This window comes from Charadrius vociferus, unplaced genomic scaffold (assembly GCF_000708025.1).
Source record: "Charadrius vociferus isolate BGI_N301 unplaced genomic scaffold, ASM70802v2 scaffold195, whole genome shotgun sequence".
Taxonomy (NCBI): domain Eukaryota; kingdom Metazoa; phylum Chordata; class Aves; order Charadriiformes; family Charadriidae; genus Charadrius; species Charadrius vociferus.
Window position 1 is genome coordinate 2,380,851 of NW_009648539.1, and position 19,803 is coordinate 2,400,653.

The 19,803-nt window shown below is 37.8% G+C and overlaps 1 protein-coding gene across 1 annotated transcript in view; it reads left to right on the plus strand.

The window, feature by feature from the left end:
- LRRC16A (leucine rich repeat containing 16A) overlaps nt 1-19,803 on the plus strand; it is a 228,753-nt gene that overhangs the window by 138,451 nt on the left and 70,499 nt on the right. Inside the window, exons 13-20 of the mRNA XM_009885904.1 lie at nt 1,634-1,737; nt 3,689-3,766; nt 3,879-3,955; nt 4,898-5,002; nt 9,785-9,854; nt 14,094-14,175; nt 15,509-15,608; nt 15,696-15,750. Coding sequence (XP_009884206.1) covers nt 1,634-1,737; nt 3,689-3,766; nt 3,879-3,955; nt 4,898-5,002; nt 9,785-9,854; nt 14,094-14,175; nt 15,509-15,608; nt 15,696-15,750 — 671 coding nt within the window. The remainder of the gene's footprint in view (nt 1-1,633; nt 1,738-3,688; nt 3,767-3,878; nt 3,956-4,897; nt 5,003-9,784; nt 9,855-14,093; nt 14,176-15,508; nt 15,609-15,695; nt 15,751-19,803) is intronic.

Below are 19,803 nucleotides of genomic sequence, written 5' to 3' on the forward strand. Positions count from 1 at the left end.
AGTTAGGGCTTGCTTTTCTGAGCCCGAGCCAAAGGCTAATTAAAAAAATCCCTCATTCTCATTTTTTGCCTTCAGTGATAAGGCTGATTTTTAGCAGTTGGACAAGCAGCAACATAACGGATTGTTTGACAGCTCTTCTTCTCCCCCAGACTCAGACACTGCTCCTGAATTCCCAGAATTGGTTCTCAATAGTATATGCTGAATTGTCGACAGTATATTACATTTCATTTCTACTTCTTCCTCAAACCAGGACATCCTGTTGCTTATATATACTGTTGAGAAGACTCACTAAAGTAAATACAGAGCTGTAAGCTCTAGTGGCTAAAGAGAGCTTTTAGATCTTTCAAACGAAACTTTGTAAATATTCATTTGCAGTTTACCTTTATAGATAGGTATAGATTGTATTCAACAATGCAACGTTAAGATAAAAGAAAAATCACGTGAACGAAAAAGTTTTGAGACTTGACAAAGATGTCACTGTGCTTTGATTCTTTTCAGTATCAAAAGCCTCCTGAAACCAAGAGCCACACTACCAACATGGGAGACTTTCTTAATATTTTGCAGCATGGAAAACTAAAGTGGAGTATTTTGGTCTCCAGTGGCTTGCTAGCTGCTTCCTCCATATTTTCACTGATAAATCCATTTCACAATAGTTTTTAACTGAAGAGTGGACATGTTTCATCCATTGAATGCCAGTCCATTTTCACTGACAAGCAGCTTTGAGAAATTGCGAAATACTGTGTAGTAGATCAAAACGCTTGACTGCTTTATAGCTGTGGCCAGGCACTTACAAAACACATGCATGTAAGAAACACGCACATGTAAGAAACATACTGCTTGAAAGGCAACAATAGCCATCTACAATAAATTAAAAACTTGGTGATAAGCTACAGAGCCCTCAGGTGAAAGTTAGATTTGCAGGAAGTAGCCACGTCCTAATTTGTATTTGGAAAAGCTGAAGAATTTTAGAGGAAGAAAGCTCTGACTGTTTTGTTCCCAATGTGAGCTTTTTAATTTTAATGTGAAAAATATGTATTTGTTCTGATCAAGAATTGAGAGTCTTTATGCATCTCTTGATATTTTAGTTAACTATTTTCTGAAATTACAGGCAAATATGTGAAATATTTTTAATTTCTAGGCCTCATCAGTTGCTTTTGAAGTTCTGGCAATTATAATTGTTAATGTGCTTGGTCTTCCACAGATTCTTTCATCGTCTTCCACAGATACTTTTATCTAAATATTACTGTTTGCAGGAAGACACTGTCTTAACGTTGTGGAGTAAATTCTGTTTTAAAAATCTGTTTCAAACTGGGATTGCACTGTTAAAGCCATTGCAGACTACACAAAAACACTTCTTCCCCGGATCCAGGACCTATAAAACACTGTGGCTCCATCGGGGCATCTGATGGAGTGTGGTCCAGACAAAACCGGGCATGCTGTGGCAAGGAAGAGTCTCGTATCTGCCTGGTGGTCTACCTTCCTGCTGCAGTACAGTGGTGGTAACAGGAGGTCGTTAAACATTTATGTGTGTCTCTGTTCACTGAAATTGTGCACTTGCAGGATCTGGGCTAGTTTTGTCTAAAGTTGGCTAAAGTGACTACTAACATTATGTATTTTTTTTTTTTTTTGGCAGGGGTGAATAGCCTTTCTCAGTCACTGAGTGCCAACTCGCTGATCGCGAACACGCTCGTCTATCTTGACCTCTCAGGGAACGCCCTCCGTGGTGATGATCTCTCTGTAAGCACTTTCTTCTCTTTCGTGAGTTAATGAGCTGATGTTTTAATTTATTATTAAGAGAAGGGCAAAGCCATTTTGTTTAGATGCTTTTTTGCCTTTCTTTCGGTACAGTTCTAGTAGGGGTAGAAAATAACATTTTGATCTTCATTCTTCCTTATGTAGTCAGAGAATTGAATTGCCCCACACGACTAAACATATCCACATAATTTTAGTTCATGCTTTTAGTCCTTTGCTTCTACTGATAAATGAGAAAACTACAAGTGTACCACTTATTTCGGTGTGCTTACCATGCTCCCTGAGTTCTGTTTGAAAGTGACCAAAAGACAATTAAAAAACCCCATGTTATTTTTAGTGATAACTGTATTACAAATTTTTCATTGGAAGGCTGGAAACAGTTGAATTCTTTTGACTTGGAAAGACTCAATTTCTGGTTTTCAATATTTTTGTTTGTATAAATAAATCTGTGCATCTCCTTGACACATGCTGTTGAAGCTCATGATTCTTTGAAGAATGTAATCATTACTTAAATACCTTTCTTCAGTTTATCAATTACCATAGAGGTGCAGCTCTAGTTTCTCTATAACAAAATCCACTTAGTTCTTAATTTGTATGTGTTCACTTTTTGACTGTTAACATCCATATTTTTCCCTCACATCAAAAGTTGTGTGCATGTAAGTGTCAGGTTTTGAATTCTTGAAGTATTGAGCATCTAAAATACACAATGCTAGAGTCGCCCAAACTTACCATTTAAAGCGCAGTCAGACATGACTGAGGTACTTTTTCACAAATGGTACTAGTTTCAGATTCCTCAGCACATTCAAAGAACTAGTCTTTTTCAGACAGGAGGTGAAATTTCAGTAGGACAAGAGGATTTAAACGGTAGCAAACAAATACTTAAATGTAAATAAAGACACACAGTGAATTAGTCTTAAAGAGGGAATGACACAGCAACTAATGTAAAAACAAAAAGTAAAATAAAATGTACGACTTCGATAGGCAATGCTTAAGTCTGATGTCTGCCTACAATATTTTAAGGGACCTAAATACAAAAAGTAGGGCTTTTCTTATCCTGTCAGAGAGAGAGAGATGGTTCAAAGAAAAAGATTATTAATACTGAGATCTCTTAATCTCTGGAACAGTTTTCCAACAGGAGTACAGAAATCCTGTTATTTAGCATTTAAAATAAACTCTAGCAAAGCACAGGGATTTTTAAAGCAGGGACCTTTCTTGCACTGCAGGTATAGGGGCTAAATGACCTAATTTCTAGAAAGATGAATCTATTTTAGAAATGTTGAACATGCTCTGTTTGGCTGGATTTCATGTGGAGTTGAGGGTTCCACATTTCTGAGAATTAGGTCGTACTTCTATCTTTCTGTGTTGTTCTCTGAGACTAAAAAAAGCCCAAAGTAAAACAGTGTATAGTAAGAAGTTTTACATACGCTAACATTTGCATGACATATCCTATGCATTACTGAAGCCATCAGTATTAAAATCTTGTTACCTGTTCTATATTCTCCCTTAAACCTTTAATGCACTGCTGATATTAAGAAATAACTATGGGCTTCAGACGCAAATTAGTTGCTTCCCTCATGCTTAAAGGGGCTGGCTTAAGCTTACAAACCAATTAGCCTTTCTGAAACATAACAGCAACCTGAGTGACATTCCAAGGTGTTTCTAACTAAGTTAATTATCATTTGCTGTGAAAATTAATTGCAAGGAGTAATATTTAGTAGATGTAGTCTAAGCACCGTTTTTCCCACTATCATTTAAAAAAATGATACCCTTCAAAAGTAAAACAGGTTGTATTGATTAAGTAAAGTTTCAGACACAATTCTTGTAGTGCAACTTTATAATAAAAGCCTAAAATGTCATGAGAAGTAGCGATCCAATAATCAGTGTCATAATACCAAAATTAATATGGATAATTCTTTTTTTTCTCCATTAATTATAGAGTCTGTACAATTTTTTGGCCCAGCCAAATGCCCTTGTTCACCTGGATTTATCCAACACGGAGTGTGCGCTAGATATGGTAAAGATATTTTTTGTGGAGATTCAAATGTGAAGGAAACTTTACCCACCTTTTATCCCTAGGTACTTTTCTGGTTGAATAGAAAGTAAAATCAATCTTTGTTTCAAACCAGGTGTGTGGAGCCCTCCTTCGTGGATGTCTTCAGCATTTAGCTGTCCTTAGCCTCTCTAGGACTCTTTTTTCTCACAGGTACAGTTTAAATAGAATTACTCTAAGCTCCTGTGATATTTTGTTACATAATTTCTCACTCTCATGTTGCACCTTTTTTTTATTTTTTTAAGAAGAAATTGAAGACTTTTTCATAAAGTCTTGGAAGTCTTATTTTTCTATGAAATAGGTATTATTTATTTTAAGTAGAATATTTTCTTTCCTTTTCTGCTCTTTCCTAGATGGCTGTAAAATAAGCTACCTTGTCTAATATGTTTTTTGTGATACTGATGCAGTGGAGAGTCTATATATATCTTTTGTCTCTAAGAGGCATAACATCAGGCTTTGAAGTCTGACTGACCTGATTCCTCTTTAAATTTGGTTTTTAGAATTTGTATTTTTCATGATTTGGTGATGGTTATAAATGCTTTTTTTTCCCCTTTTTTGTCCTTTTTTGGGAGGAAGTCCCTTTGAAATGCTTGGAACTGCACATTGACTTTGTAGAATACTTGAATTATAGGAAATATTAACATTAGCTTCCCTTTTCCTCAAATCAATGTCTTATGTCCATATCAGAGATGATACCTAATTGGGGATAAGCTACTCCACCATTGAGTAACTATTTCTAGTAGTGAAAACACAATTTCAGGGGTTTTGTAATGTCCTGTTTGATTTTCTACTCATAATGTATAAGTACGTTCACTATTAACCAGACCTAAATGATAATTCTTTGTAGTTCACCAAACGGAAGCTAGATAGTAATGTCTTCTGTGCAGCAGCGCAATGCTGAGGATTGTTTGTTGAATCAACATTTTGATGACATTATATTTCTAAGCTAATTGAGATCCACTGATTACAGAGCTGTTGAAGGTAGAGCAAATTAAACATGTAAAAGATCATTACAATTCTGATGGCTTGCATTTACTATTTATTGGAATGAAGAGTGTCTAGATGCTACTTCTTAATGAATTTGTTTACTTACAGAAAAGGAAAAGAAGTCCCTCCTTCCTTCAAACAGTTTTTCAGCAGCTCACTTGCTTTGATGCAGATTAATCTTTCGGGAACTAAACTCCCTCCTGAGCCTCTAAAGTAAGAATTTCATTTCATTTTCTCCTGTTGCCTAAAACCTAGTTTGCATTTTTGTTATGTGAGTGCCTCATATTAAAAATGAAGGGGAAAGGATTTTGCTTTTTTTTTCCATTGTACATTATTGATATTGCAAGAGTGAGTTTTGTAATGATCACACATTCAAGAAATGTTGTTTCCATCTCACAGTTGAGACTATTAACCATATTTTGTTCTGTGGGAGTGTCACAGCTGTTTAGCTTCCATCAACATTTTTTTGTGATATATTTCTTACTTTGTGGCTTACGAACGAAAAAACGTTTGCTTCACAGTAAAATGGGATTATGTACTTGTGTGAGTGCCGTTCCTTTGAGGCTGCGGTATTGCAACAGCCGTTGTGAAATTGAACCTGTTGCAATACTTGGGAAGAGAGACCTATTCCACAGAGCTATGCCCTTCTGTTAGAGGGAGAGACGATGGAAGCAACTTCTGGGAATGCTAAGTGTGATACATCTCTTTGCTATATGTCACCCATCCTGTGGCTAACAGGTTCTGGAGGTGCGGGTTGGACACTTCCATTGCCCACCCAACGCTGGAGAGAAACTCCTCTTACAGCCTAATGCAGGCTGAGGGAAATTGCGTAGCGGCGTGTCACCCCACCTGTGACTTATGCACTTTTGAACTGTGTTGAACTTTCCAGACATAAAATTTAAAGGTGTGTTTTAAAGTCAAGATAGGTCTAGATAGATAGATCTATGCTGGATAGGTCATTCTGTGATTCTGGCAGAATCCTTGTGTTTATTGGTCTAAATTAAAGAAAGGACTTTTTCCAGACTGTCAACTTGCTACCTAATATACATTAAAACATACATAACCCTATCTGTAGTAGACACCCAGACATGTTCGCTAACCACTTTGGGGAACACACCTCCAAAGTCCTAATCTGGACACAGATATAGATATATATGTATATGCATGTATACTTGTGTGGTTGGGAGCCTGCCCCCGGCGGGAGACCAGGGAAGGGAAGTGGGCAGTACCTCAGCAAGGGAGTAGCTAATCAGTGGGAGTTGATGGCAAAGTCAGAGATGTGGGATATAAAGAGTAGTTAGTGAGTACCAGATGGCTAGCTTTAGATCTGGGGGAAGCTAAGGGAGAGAAAAGTGACAAGTGCCACACAGGAAAGAGTAGTGTACATTGTTTGTGGGTATTTTTTCTTAATGCAGTTTGACATTGGAGAGGACAATACATTATGATGCTTAAGTATGGTGGACTGGATTGAAATCAATATTCAACTGCAGGAGCCTATCATTTTAGCTCTGATCTTTCACTCTGTACCCTGTGATGCTCTCAGTTGCTGTCTTGCTTGCTTAGACTTTGCCAAGATTAGGAAGGTATGGTACTAATGTGTTTTCAAACAGAAAGCGATTATTGAGAACCACATTGGTTGATTCTGATTAATTTAGGACTATTGATTCTGTGGTGGAGGGCAGCAGGGAGCTATGTTTAATGAAGCAAGAAGAAAGAGGATGTATGTGACTAATACACAAGACAATCTTATCAGTGCTACAGGAAAAAAAGAATGCTGTAAGACATTGAATATATCTACACAGATTAGGAAAGGTGAGAAGCCACAAACACTAAGGTTCATATTTAGCTCTTGGCCTTGACACGTTGAGTATCTCCTGGGGTGTCAGGAGTTTTTGCAGGTGGGTGCTCTACAATTGTCTGTGCTCACGGAAGATGATGTTGTATTAATTTATCCCAAATACTTGTGACTCCTTGATCTGCCAGCTGTGGAGAAAATAAGATCTTCCTAGTCCTTTTCAGTTAAAGTGATCTGTATTAGCAAAAACCTACTCTGATGATAATGTTTAAGCTAATCTGGCTCAATTTGAGTGAATTGGGTTAGAGGGAGTTACTTGCATGACTGGTGTTGGTGGAATTAAAGAGGCAGTGGTGGGCAGCATAGGATGAGCTGAGAGCAGTAACCTCTTTCACCAGGGCAGATAGCTCCAGAAAGGAGCATCTGTCCAAAGTCCAGCTGGACAAGGAGGTCTCTGAGTGTCCATGGCACACTCAGCTGGCTGGCATTTTGGCATGGGCTTCTTTTGTTTTGTTCGGATGGCAGTATTCACCTCTGCCTAGGAGGTAAGACAGAACTTTTAATATTTTTTAGTAGTTTCCTTCATGTGCTTTTTCTCTGACCTGAGTTTTTTCTTAAGTCTGAGCTGAGTGTATTTCACAACAGTACAGAGAACTATGAGCTGCAGTACACCTTGCTTTCCCTCTCACCCTGTGTGGCTTGACTAATACACTTGAAAAGCATCCTGTGGAAGTTAATCTGGTGTTAAAAGGACTGAGCATGTGCTGTATCCTGGGACAGCTGCTTAGCCTTTTGGTCTTAACTGCAAGAAATTTCAAAACTTCTACAGAACAATCAGGATCATAGGATTTGTTGAAGACAAGATGGAAACACCTTTTTTTTTAGACAGACTTATTTGTCATTGCCAAGATTGCAGTAGCACATGAGAGATGATTTCTAGAAGGAAAAATAAAAATGACATAGTGTATGATAATAGTACTTCTCTGGCATCTTTGAATAGTGCATGTCAAAAAGCTTTTGACAATTGGGCCTTGGAACTGTCCTATGACAAAGAAGTTGTTCCTGGTTTGTGTCCATGAACCAGAGGTCGCAGAGTTGGATGTGTGATTCAAGATCAAGCCTGCCTACAGAAAAATACATAGACAAAATGCAGTTACGTGACACCTTGAGTGCCCGGTTCCCCTGAGTAATTGATATTTGATTTCTTTTTTATTAACTTCCTTTAGATCAACAGTTGTGGTATGTTTAATCACATATGCTAACTCAGTGAGTTTAAAGATACTGGTTAATCGGTGCACTCAGGGAAGGAGATGAACTGGTTTGCACAGTGATGGAGGTGTTAATAAAGTCAGGCCTTCCAGGGAGGAGGTTTGCGAGTGAAGATGTGCTGCGCAGGTGGGTGGGGAAAGGGTGCTTTTAGTTCTTGTACAAAGTTAATGTAGTTAATGTTCTATCACAGCTTGCTCTTCCCCCTCCCCCCTTTCTTTTTTTTTTTTTTTTTTTGAGTAAAGCAGTTTATACTCTCTTTTCCTTGTTTAAGCGTATGTTGGCATTTTTGTTCAGTTACAGACATTGCCAAAAGTAGTATTTTGATCTGTCAGTGCTATAACAAGGCAAGTTTCTGATACACTTCTCATGCAAATGCTAATTACAAGGCCATTTCTTGCATTCTTTATGTACCACAGTTGACAAGACCTTTCCATGTGTTGCCATGTGTGTGATTGAAACATAGTGGCTAAGTATAATGATAATACGTCTGCCTTCAGTGCCTTTGAATGCTGGTGATTTGTCATGACAAAGAATGGAGAAATCATGAAATTTTCTTAGGATGAGTTTATAGGAAAGAGGTTAGGAAAAAACCCAACCTTTTTTTCTTCCTGTGAAGAAAGTACATTTGAAGTAGCGCTGTGTCTCTTTTTCTATCTGCATTTTTTTTATAGTTGCGCTGTATTTTTTAGGTTGACCCAAAATGTTTAGGAAGTTCTTTGCAAGGTTATCATCAGCCAGACTAACTTTGAATAAAAGCGTGCTTGGGAAGGAAATATAGACAAGCATCGTCTAAAAATTTGTAAAAATTGTTGCAGAGCTTTCACATTTTTCAAAGCCTGCGTATTAAGAGCTTAAGAAGTAAATAAGCACAAGATATTTGCCTTTGTTAACAGCAAAAGTCTGATTAACATTTATACCTGCAGGGCAGATATAAATAGGTTTAAATGAAAAACCTTCCTGGGGTGCACACATTTTAAATGTGGTTTTACACACTACTTGCATAACAAGCGTATAGGCAAATGGCTCAGCAAAATTGATTGGTTTTTATCTCCATGCATCAGTAGTTTGGATTCTGTTAGCTTGCTTTTGGCTGAAATGAAGTTTGGGGAGGAAGTCCTTCTGTTTCTCTGTTCAATTACTAATTCAAAGCAGTATCTATTCTAAAGATACTAGAAGGGTGTACACAGATTGTGTTTGTTCCTTTTCCAACACGCATGCAGTTGTGCTTTCTGATATGACAGTATTAATACAAATGTGATATTAACACTAACTTTTATGTGTGGAAACAAACTTCTGTAAGGCTTTATAGGTGGATTTATGAAAATTGTAATCAGTCGTTGCTTCACTTTTCTGCCATTCTGCCTAAAGACAGAGGACACCATTGTCTGGGGGTATCATTTTGAAATCTAAATATTTATTGGGTTGCAGAAGTGGGGAATTGTGTGATACTTGAACACAATCCAGCATTTGAGTGTTACAGGCACTGTGCCTGGCTCAAATGGCTGGCTGCACTGCATCTTGTATATTTTAAAAGCCCCATTTTTTTTCCCAAAATTTCGAAAAATCAGAGAGTTAGTATGGTTGTACAACAGAACGCTCATTTTGTAATCATTTGATACTCTTTGAAAGCAAATGTTGAAGAAAATTCATCTCTGATGAAAGTATTAAGTGCTGATGTAGCATTAGCTTTATGTTTTCTTTATTAGCTTTGCATCCCTGCAGTTTTTGAAGTTGTTGGAGTCTTCGAAGTGTGGCAGGTTTGTTCTGCCGTTGTTATTTAAGAAATAACTGCTCAGCTGGTGTGGTTTTGGTTTGAAATGGTTCTTCACATTATAGGTGTATTAACCTGTGATCACTTAGATGATGATGATGATGTAAAGCTGGCTGTTTTTTTTTTTTTTTTAAATGGTTCTAAAATTGATCTTTTTCAGAGCGCTTTTATTAGGCCTGGCTTGCAATCACAATCTGAAGGAGGTGTCTTTAGATCTCAGTAGCTGTGAGGTAAGGAATATTCATCAGGATGTGTTCAAAAGATGCAATGATGTGGAATTAGAGTTCCTGTGAAATCCACTGGGCGAGATGTTCTTCATCTGTAGTCAAAAGTTATGGGAAAGGTAGAACTCAGAGAAGCAGTTATGGTAAAAATCAGCTGCTGTGTGTTACAGCATCATCCTAAATAATGAGCACAGAGGTTCAAAGCACCTGCAGCACCTGATTGGCAAAACTCCTTACAGTGTAGCTGTTCTAGATACTGAGCCAGCGTGCTGTTTGGCAGCTTCTGCTCTCTGGTGCTGTGATTACACAGGACCCTGCAGCAGGTCTTTCCAAGGTGCCCAAATTTGAATGGTTCACAGGAAGCTGCGTGCCCTGAAGGCATGTCTTTGGTTTGATTGTCTTCCTTGAAAACCAGAGACATGCTTCCTCTTCTGCAGGTTTGCTTTATAACCTTGGGAGAAATTCTGCTTTCCTAATCAATTAATCGATTCAGGCCAATAGGGAACTTTAGTAAAAGTTGACTGAAGCATAGCATTGATTTAAGAGACACTGTGCAGATGGCTTTAAATATCTCAAGAATAAATAAAACCAATTGTAGCAGCTTGATTTGCTTTTTCTTGTTCTCTCTTGCTTCTTTGTGCTTTTCTGTGCACTTTGTTTCTCAGGGTTGTCCATAGTCTTGCAGGATGATAACTGCGTGGCTACAACTTATGACAAAACATCAGCCAAGATGCTGGGAAGCCAGTGAGGCAAAGTTAAACAGAGAACTGTGTGGACTTTTGCCAAAACCAACAAGAACCAGCTTTGGCTCAGGCCTTCTGTACCTGAGCAGCCACCCTTTCCTTTTTATGGGCCAAAGAAAACCCCTCACTTGTTAGGCAGATCTTTCCAAGTCGATCACCTGAGTATTAACTGTTCTGGAAGTAGCTTCAAATGCAATGGTTTCCCTTTAAGTAGAAAACATGACATTTCATGAACATGTTGAGGTGCAGTAATCCTTGCCATAGGTTCATGGTCAATTGCTTTTGGAGTGTGCACAGATTTACTTAGGAAGTAATGTGAATGCATTTCTAGTTTGTTTTGCTATTTTATACTTTTAAAAAAAATGGTATTACTTTGAAGAGCATTACATGTAAATTCCAAGTAGAAAAGCTTTCAAGTCAAGTACATACGCTTCTGACTTCTGAGTAGAGAGATCAGACGGATGATAATTTTTCTTTCAGAAGGAGGAAGGAAAAGGGAGGAGTAATTAAAGTAACAAAAATTAAGTCCTGTAATCATAACCTTAAAAGAATAAATCAATAAAACACAAACATAAGTAATGAGAGTATAAATTATCATATAAATCAATGAGGGCTGACAGGAGTGAAAATATAAGCCTTTCATTAAATAACCCCCAAGATGGGATATGGAGGAGCATTCGAGGGGCGATTAGTGATATTGGACACCAAACCACAAGTGGTCATGGCTGACTCTCATGACAGAAAGGAAGGAATCGTCCCCGACTCACAGTGTTGCATTCCCATAGCTGGTACCTCCAAACTGACAGCAGTTCCTTAGATCCTTCCCTTAACATTTTTTCACATCACAGAGCTTTATTCATTCTCATGCGCTTTAGAAAGAAGAAATTATGCTTCCACCAGCAGGGGAGTTGATGTGCCAGGAGCTGGGAGTACCCTCAGTGGGCTCAGCACTGCAGGGTCCTGCTCCATCTCTCCCTGACTCACTGTGAGCTGGGCAGGTAATCTGCACCCAAAACCAGAGCCGTGGGCAGCTTGGATCTGGTGACCTGCACTACTCCTAGTTCCTGCAAGCACACGCTGTTAGGAGGTTACTAAGCTGATGCTTCAGCTTTGCCCTCCTCTTTCCTGCATCAGGCAAGCTGTAGTCAACTATGGAAGGATAAATCTCTCTGATCCTTCCCTCTCTCACCACTTTTCATTTGCTCCCATAATTTTCTGATATATTAACTCCAAGCTTAATCATTTTATATTGCTTGTTTGGTTATTTTTTTTAATTATTTTTACTATGAAAATTACATTTTTATTTCTACCTGCTCAGCACTGATGTATTTCACTCTTTTCCCTTCTGCTTCCCTTAGCTTGGTCACTGTGTAAGTACCCTCCATGCTTTACCTTAATTGTTAAATCAGTAAGCAGTTTTGTTTCCCCTTCCCATATTGGTACCTCATGGCTTTGAACACGCTTGGCATTTTTAATTGTAAAAGGGTTGTACTTCTTTTTCTGAATAAGAGTTTGTATTTGTAGTCTCAGAAGTATGTCATATAGGTGATATTGCAGAGGTGGGTTTTTTTTTTTCAGTGTCACAGTCCACGTTGACGAATAGCCCTCTCTGCTTTATATATATATATAATTTTAATACAGTCACAATAGATTTTGATCCTAGAAATCAAGTTGTTATCATCACCCTCAGATTAAATAGATATCACCATTTGTGCACATGAAATGTTTGTGTGTTTAAGATTTTTGAATATAGAGTTATTGGTACAAGATTGAAAACTGCTTCTGAAAAATTGTCTGCATCAGCTCTCAAAGTATATATAGCATAAGCATTTGGATTCTGTTGTGAGTATAATTTTAGTGTATAGGACTTTTACCATACCAACAACCAATCCAAGACCGCATATAATCTGCCAGTTCCATAGATTCTGCAATCTAAGGGAGCAGCACAGAGCAAAACTGAATTACTTTGCTATTCATAGAGCAAGTACTACAAATGCTCTTACAAAAATAAAGTTGAGTTTAAATTGCACCACTTCTGGCCCAAACACAGACTTTAATCTGACCACTTCTTGAGAGGATAGGGTGAAGGATAGGTAGGCTTTTTTTTATGCAGAACAGGAAAGGTGCCTTATGTTCTGTGTCTCTTACACCTATGATTTACATGTTGTCTTTGACCACCATTGTTCTTTAAGTGCTCAGGCCAGATGTTGAGCTGCTTATTAACCAATCACATATCTCAAACTTCCTAAAAAGTGCCAAATAAAGTCTTTATTGAAAAATACTTCTGAAGGCATTTGTGATTCCTTAATTATAGAGTGGATAAAAGAGACTATTCACAGAAATATCAGCAGGTTGATTCGGGATATTTAGCCAAGTAAGTCAACTAAGTAAAATATTGCTCATTTTTATGCACAGGAGGTGAAAAGGCTATTTCATGTTTGAAAAAGCTTTCCTTTTTTTTTTTTTAAGCAAGGAAGGCAAAAACAGAAAATGCAAAAATAGAATTTTTGTAGAACTTCTCCCCTCTTTTGCTTAAGTTTTTCTCTGGGGGATGTTCATAAGTGAAAGGGACTTTATGTAGTTTGTGTAGCTGCAAGAAAATGCTTTTGGTTCTTTGGGAAAAAAAAATGTTGTTTGATTCAGTAGCATTAGTAAATAAGTGTGTAAGTTTTAATAACTTTGATTCTTAATGTTGATGTTTTCCCCAAGGCCATTTAATTGTTTTTTCATTAAATCCTGACATTTCTTTTATATTCTTTTAATATTTCAGATTAATAATATCATAATTGATACTTTCCAGCTAGGCATTTTTGTTATTGTTGCTGTTTTTCCTCTTTTATGCCTATTTTTAAATTAAGAATAAGGTAAATTACTGATTTCTCTTGTTTATGGTCTTTTTGTGGCTATTTTATAATTGGATTATTTAAATTTTCTTTTCAGTGACAGGGAAACATAATTTCATTGATATTTATTTCTTATTTATTTGCTACTCGTCTTTGTTCTAGGCACCCTAGCATTTTGCTAGGAGCTGAAAGAAGATGCTCACTATAAGCCTTGACTGTAGTGGAATTCAAGGGTGATAGAGTTGCATGCTTCTAGGCCAGGATATGTTGATTTTTTTTTTTCTCACTGGATGTTGGAAATGTCCTGGCCCTTTCATGTACAGAACCCACTCCAAAGTCTTGCAGTCACTGCCTGGCACAAGTGCTAAAGGATTTGTTTTGTCTGCACCATTTAAATCTTTCCCTGATTTACGTCCTGAGCAGTAGTTTTAAGAGAAAGGAGAGAGAGTCCCTTTTTTCATTTATATGCAAATAGCGAGAGTGAAGGATGACAATAGTCGGAGTCTGCATAGGCTCTCATGTTGATGTCGGTAACTTCTTGTTGCTGTTGTTTTTGCTGCTGGTAGTGCCTTCTGTATTCACAAAGCTCCTACCACTGTTTTCTGTGTGATCTTGAAACCATAACTAGTTTGCAAAAATGGATCATGTTTTGTCTCTAGTTAAGATCGGGAGGTGCACAAGTCTTGGAAGGATGCATAGCAGAAATACACAATATCACCAGCCTAGATATTTCAGACAATGGTAAGTACACAGAACAGGAATAGAGGCTCATGCAAGTCCAGAATCTGAGAAACACTTTCTCTTTCAGCTCACAGTGTAACCAAGGATGGTCACTCTTGCTTTATGATTATTGGCCATATTGGTTATGGAAATGTCTTGGACCAAGAACTCTTATTGCTATAAAGTATATAAGAAATGTTTGTAAACTAACTGTACCTTCAGAAGTTTATGATGTTAGAGATAAATGTAACACAGCAGAATAAATTGACGGTAGCAAGCGTCATATTAGATCTAGAGGAAAGTGGGTTTAAGTACAAGAGGATGAGAAGCTAAACGACAAATGTATTGAAAAAAAGAAAGGGAAGGCTAGATACAGAATGAAGCTCAGGTTTTAATACTGAAGAAGCAAGAGGGGGAAATTTGGAGCAAATGGTGAACCAGCTTCAGGTCAGAGAAGCCTGTTTGAGTTTTTTGAAAAGTCTTAGACTATTGCTGCTTTGGAGGCTCTGTGCTGGGAATACCAGCTGGCTTCTCATCTTGAAAACTCAAATTGTAGGCGTATGAAATAGAAGAATTCACCTGCTGTGTTTGCCCCTCTGACAGCCAAATGCAGAAGTATTTCAGAAAGAGATTCCTAGTACAGTTGAATGCCCAAGAAAGGTGGGATGGATTGGCAAGTGGAAAGCTTTGGGAGCTCCTGACTCAGTCCAATTATGTAAACAGATTGATTGTTATAAATAGATATTTGGCAGCGAAATTATCCTGTGGATCTGGATCCTAAGTCATTGTAATCTAACTAGAGGATTCTTCAAATACACCACTAGTTTGGGAATACAATACTACAGCAAGTTATTTTTGTTATTCAGGGGCAGAATAAAATTTGTCTTGTTTTTCAGGTCATTTTATTCATAGCCTGTTGCCTTTGCCTTTTTGCACTTGAAGGCTTCGAGACCTTGTTGGTACACAGCTGTACTAAGACTAAATAGTAATTAATGTGGTCTCAAAATTCTCAAAAGAACTTTAAACCCTGCCTGGCCATGTGAGGAGCTACCCTTGGGTGGTTGGACTATAGATAAGGGACTATGTTTCTCTTCTGTGTTTCTGAGAAGTGGCCTCAATGGCTGATTAGGCGGAGATTTAAAAGGGCTTTAGAGAAAGCATTTATTCTCAGAGAAAAACAGAGGCAGAAAAGAGGAACAGATTTAAAAATAGAAGAATGGAAATTTTTCTAGAGCTCTTGGACATTAGTACACTGATATAGTTACTTGAATAAATACAGCATTAATAATTGGACCCTGTCTGGGTCTTTTGTGAAAATGTGTTTTAATTCTTAATCTAATCTGATTCTTTACAGGCCTAGAATCTGACCTCTCAACCCTTGTAGTCTGGCTTAGTAAAAACCGATCGATAAGACACTTGGCATTAGGCAAAAACTTTAACAACATGAAATCCAAGTAAGGCTTTTATTTCTTTTTAATAACAAGAGAATGGATGAGGAGAAGCTGCTGATTTCATCGTCTTCCTAACTTTTCTTCCCTCAGAAATCTCACTCCAGTACTTGATAATTTAGTTCAGATGATTCAAGACGAGGATTCAGTGAGTATCTTTCTGCCTACTATCATCATGTGTATTTGTACCCTCACAGACTATTTCTGATAATTTTCTTCATGGTGTTAATTTGCTGCATAAGATTTGATCATGATCCTGCCCAGGTACATCCAACTTGGGGTTTTATTTTTTCAAATAGTAATTTGGATTATGTGTAGCATGTAGGTCAATGTTTCCTAGAGTAGTCTTAGGATCTGTGCTTGTTGAAAAATACTGATTCTGAACAGCTGGATGTGCTTAACCGAGTTGATTTAGGTCTAAGCTATACAGCCCTGAAGGCAAAAATTTTCAAATCTTCTGTGTCCTGACAGGAGATTACAATGGTAGTGTTCTCCAGGTGGTGATACTCCTTCAATAACAGATTTTGATTTTTCATTTTTTTAATTAATAGAATGCACTATTTCCTAATAGCTGTTCTTGGGTATTAGCTTTTTTTGTTTTTAGCTTGACAAAATGCAAAGTCACTGCAGTGATCTCCTGGAACTCCCTTCTCCTTCAAAAGATGCAAATAAACTGTTCACTATGCTGTTCTTTACTTCTCCTAGTACATTAATCACAGGAGCAATTTCATAAAACCCTTTCAGAGTCCCTTGCTGGAATCCTTGCCAACTTCCTTCACTTCCACCCTCTCTCCTGATTCCGAAAGACTTCTGTGGTTGGTTTTGCGTTCTTGCCTTACGTGGCATCCTCATTTTGTCTACAAGGGAATCTCGTGATACTCTGTTACTCTCATGCTTGTCAGTCTTTATTCATATATTCATAGTCCTTTCTTTCTCCTTCATTGCCCATACAAGTAACAAGCAAGCTCGGCTTTCCTCATTCTCCAGAAGTAGCTGACTGTAGACTTCAGTTGTCTAAACACCTGCTATTCCTGTTGTCTGTATTGTCTCACCTCCAAGTTCACCGTCTCCACACTAACTGCTTTCTTACTTTCTCCTCCCATCTACGTCTGTCACATCACCCTGCAATTCAGTGGAGCAGTTTTTACCAGGGTTTCTGATGTCTCCTTCCATACAAGGTCATTAGACCCATAGTCTGTGTTCATCTTTTTTAACTGCTTAGTTGTATTTGAAGTGATTCGTTAAACTAGTCCTCTCCCCTCTCTGTGCCCTCTTAATTGGGATTAGTGGTGCTGTTTTTTTCTTGATTCTTTGCCTACATCCTCACCTTATTCTTTAAAACATAGAATGTCAGCGTGACACAGTGAAGTGCTGCATACGGATACCAGAGCTGATTCTGATTGATTTAGCGCCTGTAATGAAAGCTAAGTCCTTGTTTACACAAGTTGGATGGAGCATCGTGCTAAGAAGTTTATTGGTAGATCTCAGTATTACTACTTGTACCAAACTAGCCTTTTTGGTTTGCAGTGTGTGACCACCTCCCTCTACTCTGTCTCTAAAGGGAATGATTCAGGGCTGTCTTCCCCTTCTCTCCTTTTTCTGTTGATATCATACTGAGAGGTGGTATCATTTCATCAGATAGCACCTGCTTCTTCCGTTTATACATTTGTCTCTGTCCCGCCCCGTATCTCATGCTTAATCTTTCACAGCTATCCTGAAAACTGTTGTGTCAAACCAGATTAATCACAATCAAATGTAATTTAGTAAGTTTTTTCCCAGTTTCCTTCATCCCTTTGCTCTGTTGCAGGTGAACGTTTCTTCCCACTCAGCCCATATCTTAAAACACCTCTTCAACACCTCTATGCATCCTTTCAGTATCCAAACCATCTTCTCAAACATGCTGTTGGGGTTTTTTTCTTCTATTTATATGACTATCCTGTTCATATTATCTGTTCGCAAGGAGAAAAAAAAAAAATCAATTTTCACCTTATTGTCTCTATTAAGTGTTACAACTTCCTGTTTATCTTTCCTGGCTTCTGATTTTGAAGCTTCCAGGACAGAAAATGTAGCTGCTAAATTTTGGATGTATCATTCTCACAGATCTCCCTCCCTTGCATCATCAGCTTCAACTTCTTGTGCTCATTTTCTCTTCAGCCCCTAGGCAATGTCGGCCATCATTCCACTTTCTGCTTTTGCTACAATCCAGTGGTCAGATGTGCTCCTGTAATTCTTACTCACTGTGTCTTTCCTGAGCTAATTTACAGGACGTACTCTGTAATCTCATTCTGTTTTCAAACAGTGTTACAATGAAATAATCCACCAAAAAGTTATTTTATTTAGGTACTTAAAATAACTGTCTCTCCTTCATGTCATGCATTAACCTTTGGGATAACGCATGTGATCCTGTTCGTGTTAACCTGTCTCTTCTCTCCCCATGTTCTTTTCTCTTGTTAATCCTCTTCAGTGAAGGAATCTTGTTTGTTTCTGTTTCATCAGGTGCTAAAAATCAATCTGAAGCATCTATCCGCTAAGGAGTTGAGGACAGAAACTCTGTAGCACCATGGGAAAAGTGTGTTTTGCAGATAGCTAGATGGTCCTCACTCTACTTTGAGATAGTACAACACTTAGAAAATTATTTTAAGGTTCTAGTTATTTTGGTTTGATTATGAATCCTGAAAGGGGTAGTCCTTGTTCTGCCATTACTGTGCATTTCCTGCCACTGGGCATTAAAAAGTAAGGGTGGAATTAGAGAGCCCAGAGTATGATGTTGCCCAGAGCATATTGCCTGCTGGTTGGTACAGTTTGGGGACCGTGCATTATCTGCATGGAAAGCTGAAGCAAGAGACTTTAATCTAAAATAGTCATCTGCCAAATGCTTCTTCATGTATTTACACACACTTTAAACAGATCTGTTGCTGTGTTAATATAAGTCATGAGTAAAATGATTTAAACAATCAATAGCTTGCGTTATGACTGTAAAAATACAGCTAGATGCAAATGTAATTCTACACAATTTAAAAGCAGTAGTAGTAACCTAAACAGCAAAAATTCCCAGGTGTTTAATATTAACAAGAATGGAATGTTTGGATTTGTTTTTTCATTTTGTTTTGTTTTTTTCTCTTTTTAAGTAGGTGCTGTACTATGCAGGCTATAATAATGTATTATTATTACTATTGCAGGAAATGTCTGAAGCTATATGCTTACTGTGCCATTTCTTTGCTTCTTGCAAAGATAGATGTTACACTGCAGGTACAGTGTACCATTACTCAGAGTGGTAATCAGTCCTGCATAGGTGCAAAGGATTACTACAGCACTGAATGTCTTTAGTTCTTAGTTCAGTGTTTGTTGCAGAACTGGCCTTTTGAGGGTTTTTACAGCATTTTCGTTTGCAGGAGAGCAAATTTAGCTTGATTTAATTCTTTAGTGTTTTCCAGCAGGAGTATGACAAAATCAATGAATATAATCATACAATTTCTAATTCTATTCTTTAGTTTAGGAATTAGTCTTCCTCAATAGGATTGTGTTGGCGAAGTATCTGTTTTCTGCATCAGGGACACTGAAGTGCTTGTCAGACTTCTGTTTTCTCAATATCCAGCTAAAACCATTAAGTTGTTAAAAGAAGTGAATGCTTGTAGGCTATGTAGACTATTGCCCCTGTTTGTGGGGGAAATGGTTTTGATGGTATTTTTTGTTTGTTGTTGTTTGGCTGTTTATTTTTAATGTAATGGTCAGATAATTTAATGAATATTTAGCAGCCTGTACGTTTAATCCTAGAGAGTTACATTCTGATTCTAGTTTGCATTCAGGGCAAAAAGTGATGCCAGAGGTTTTTGCTTCTTCTTCATTGAGTAAATGATAAGGGTGGCTGTGCAAGAAAACTATCAGTTCATCCTCTTCAGAGACACTGCTGATATGGCAGGTGCTTTACTGCACTATATGTATACTTCATGTGTGGTAGTAATGATGTACAGGTGCCAGTCCTTGCAGAACACAGTGCAGAAGCATTTTCAATCATATACTGTTTTGTCAGAGTACCGGAATGCAAGAGATGAGAAATCCTTTCCTGGGAGGATACAAAGATGATTAGGGGGTTGGAAAATCTCTCATATGAGGAAAGGCTGAGGGACTTGGGTCTCTTTAGTCTAGAGAAAAGAAGATTGAGGGGGGATCTTATTAATACTTACAAATACTTAAAGGGAGG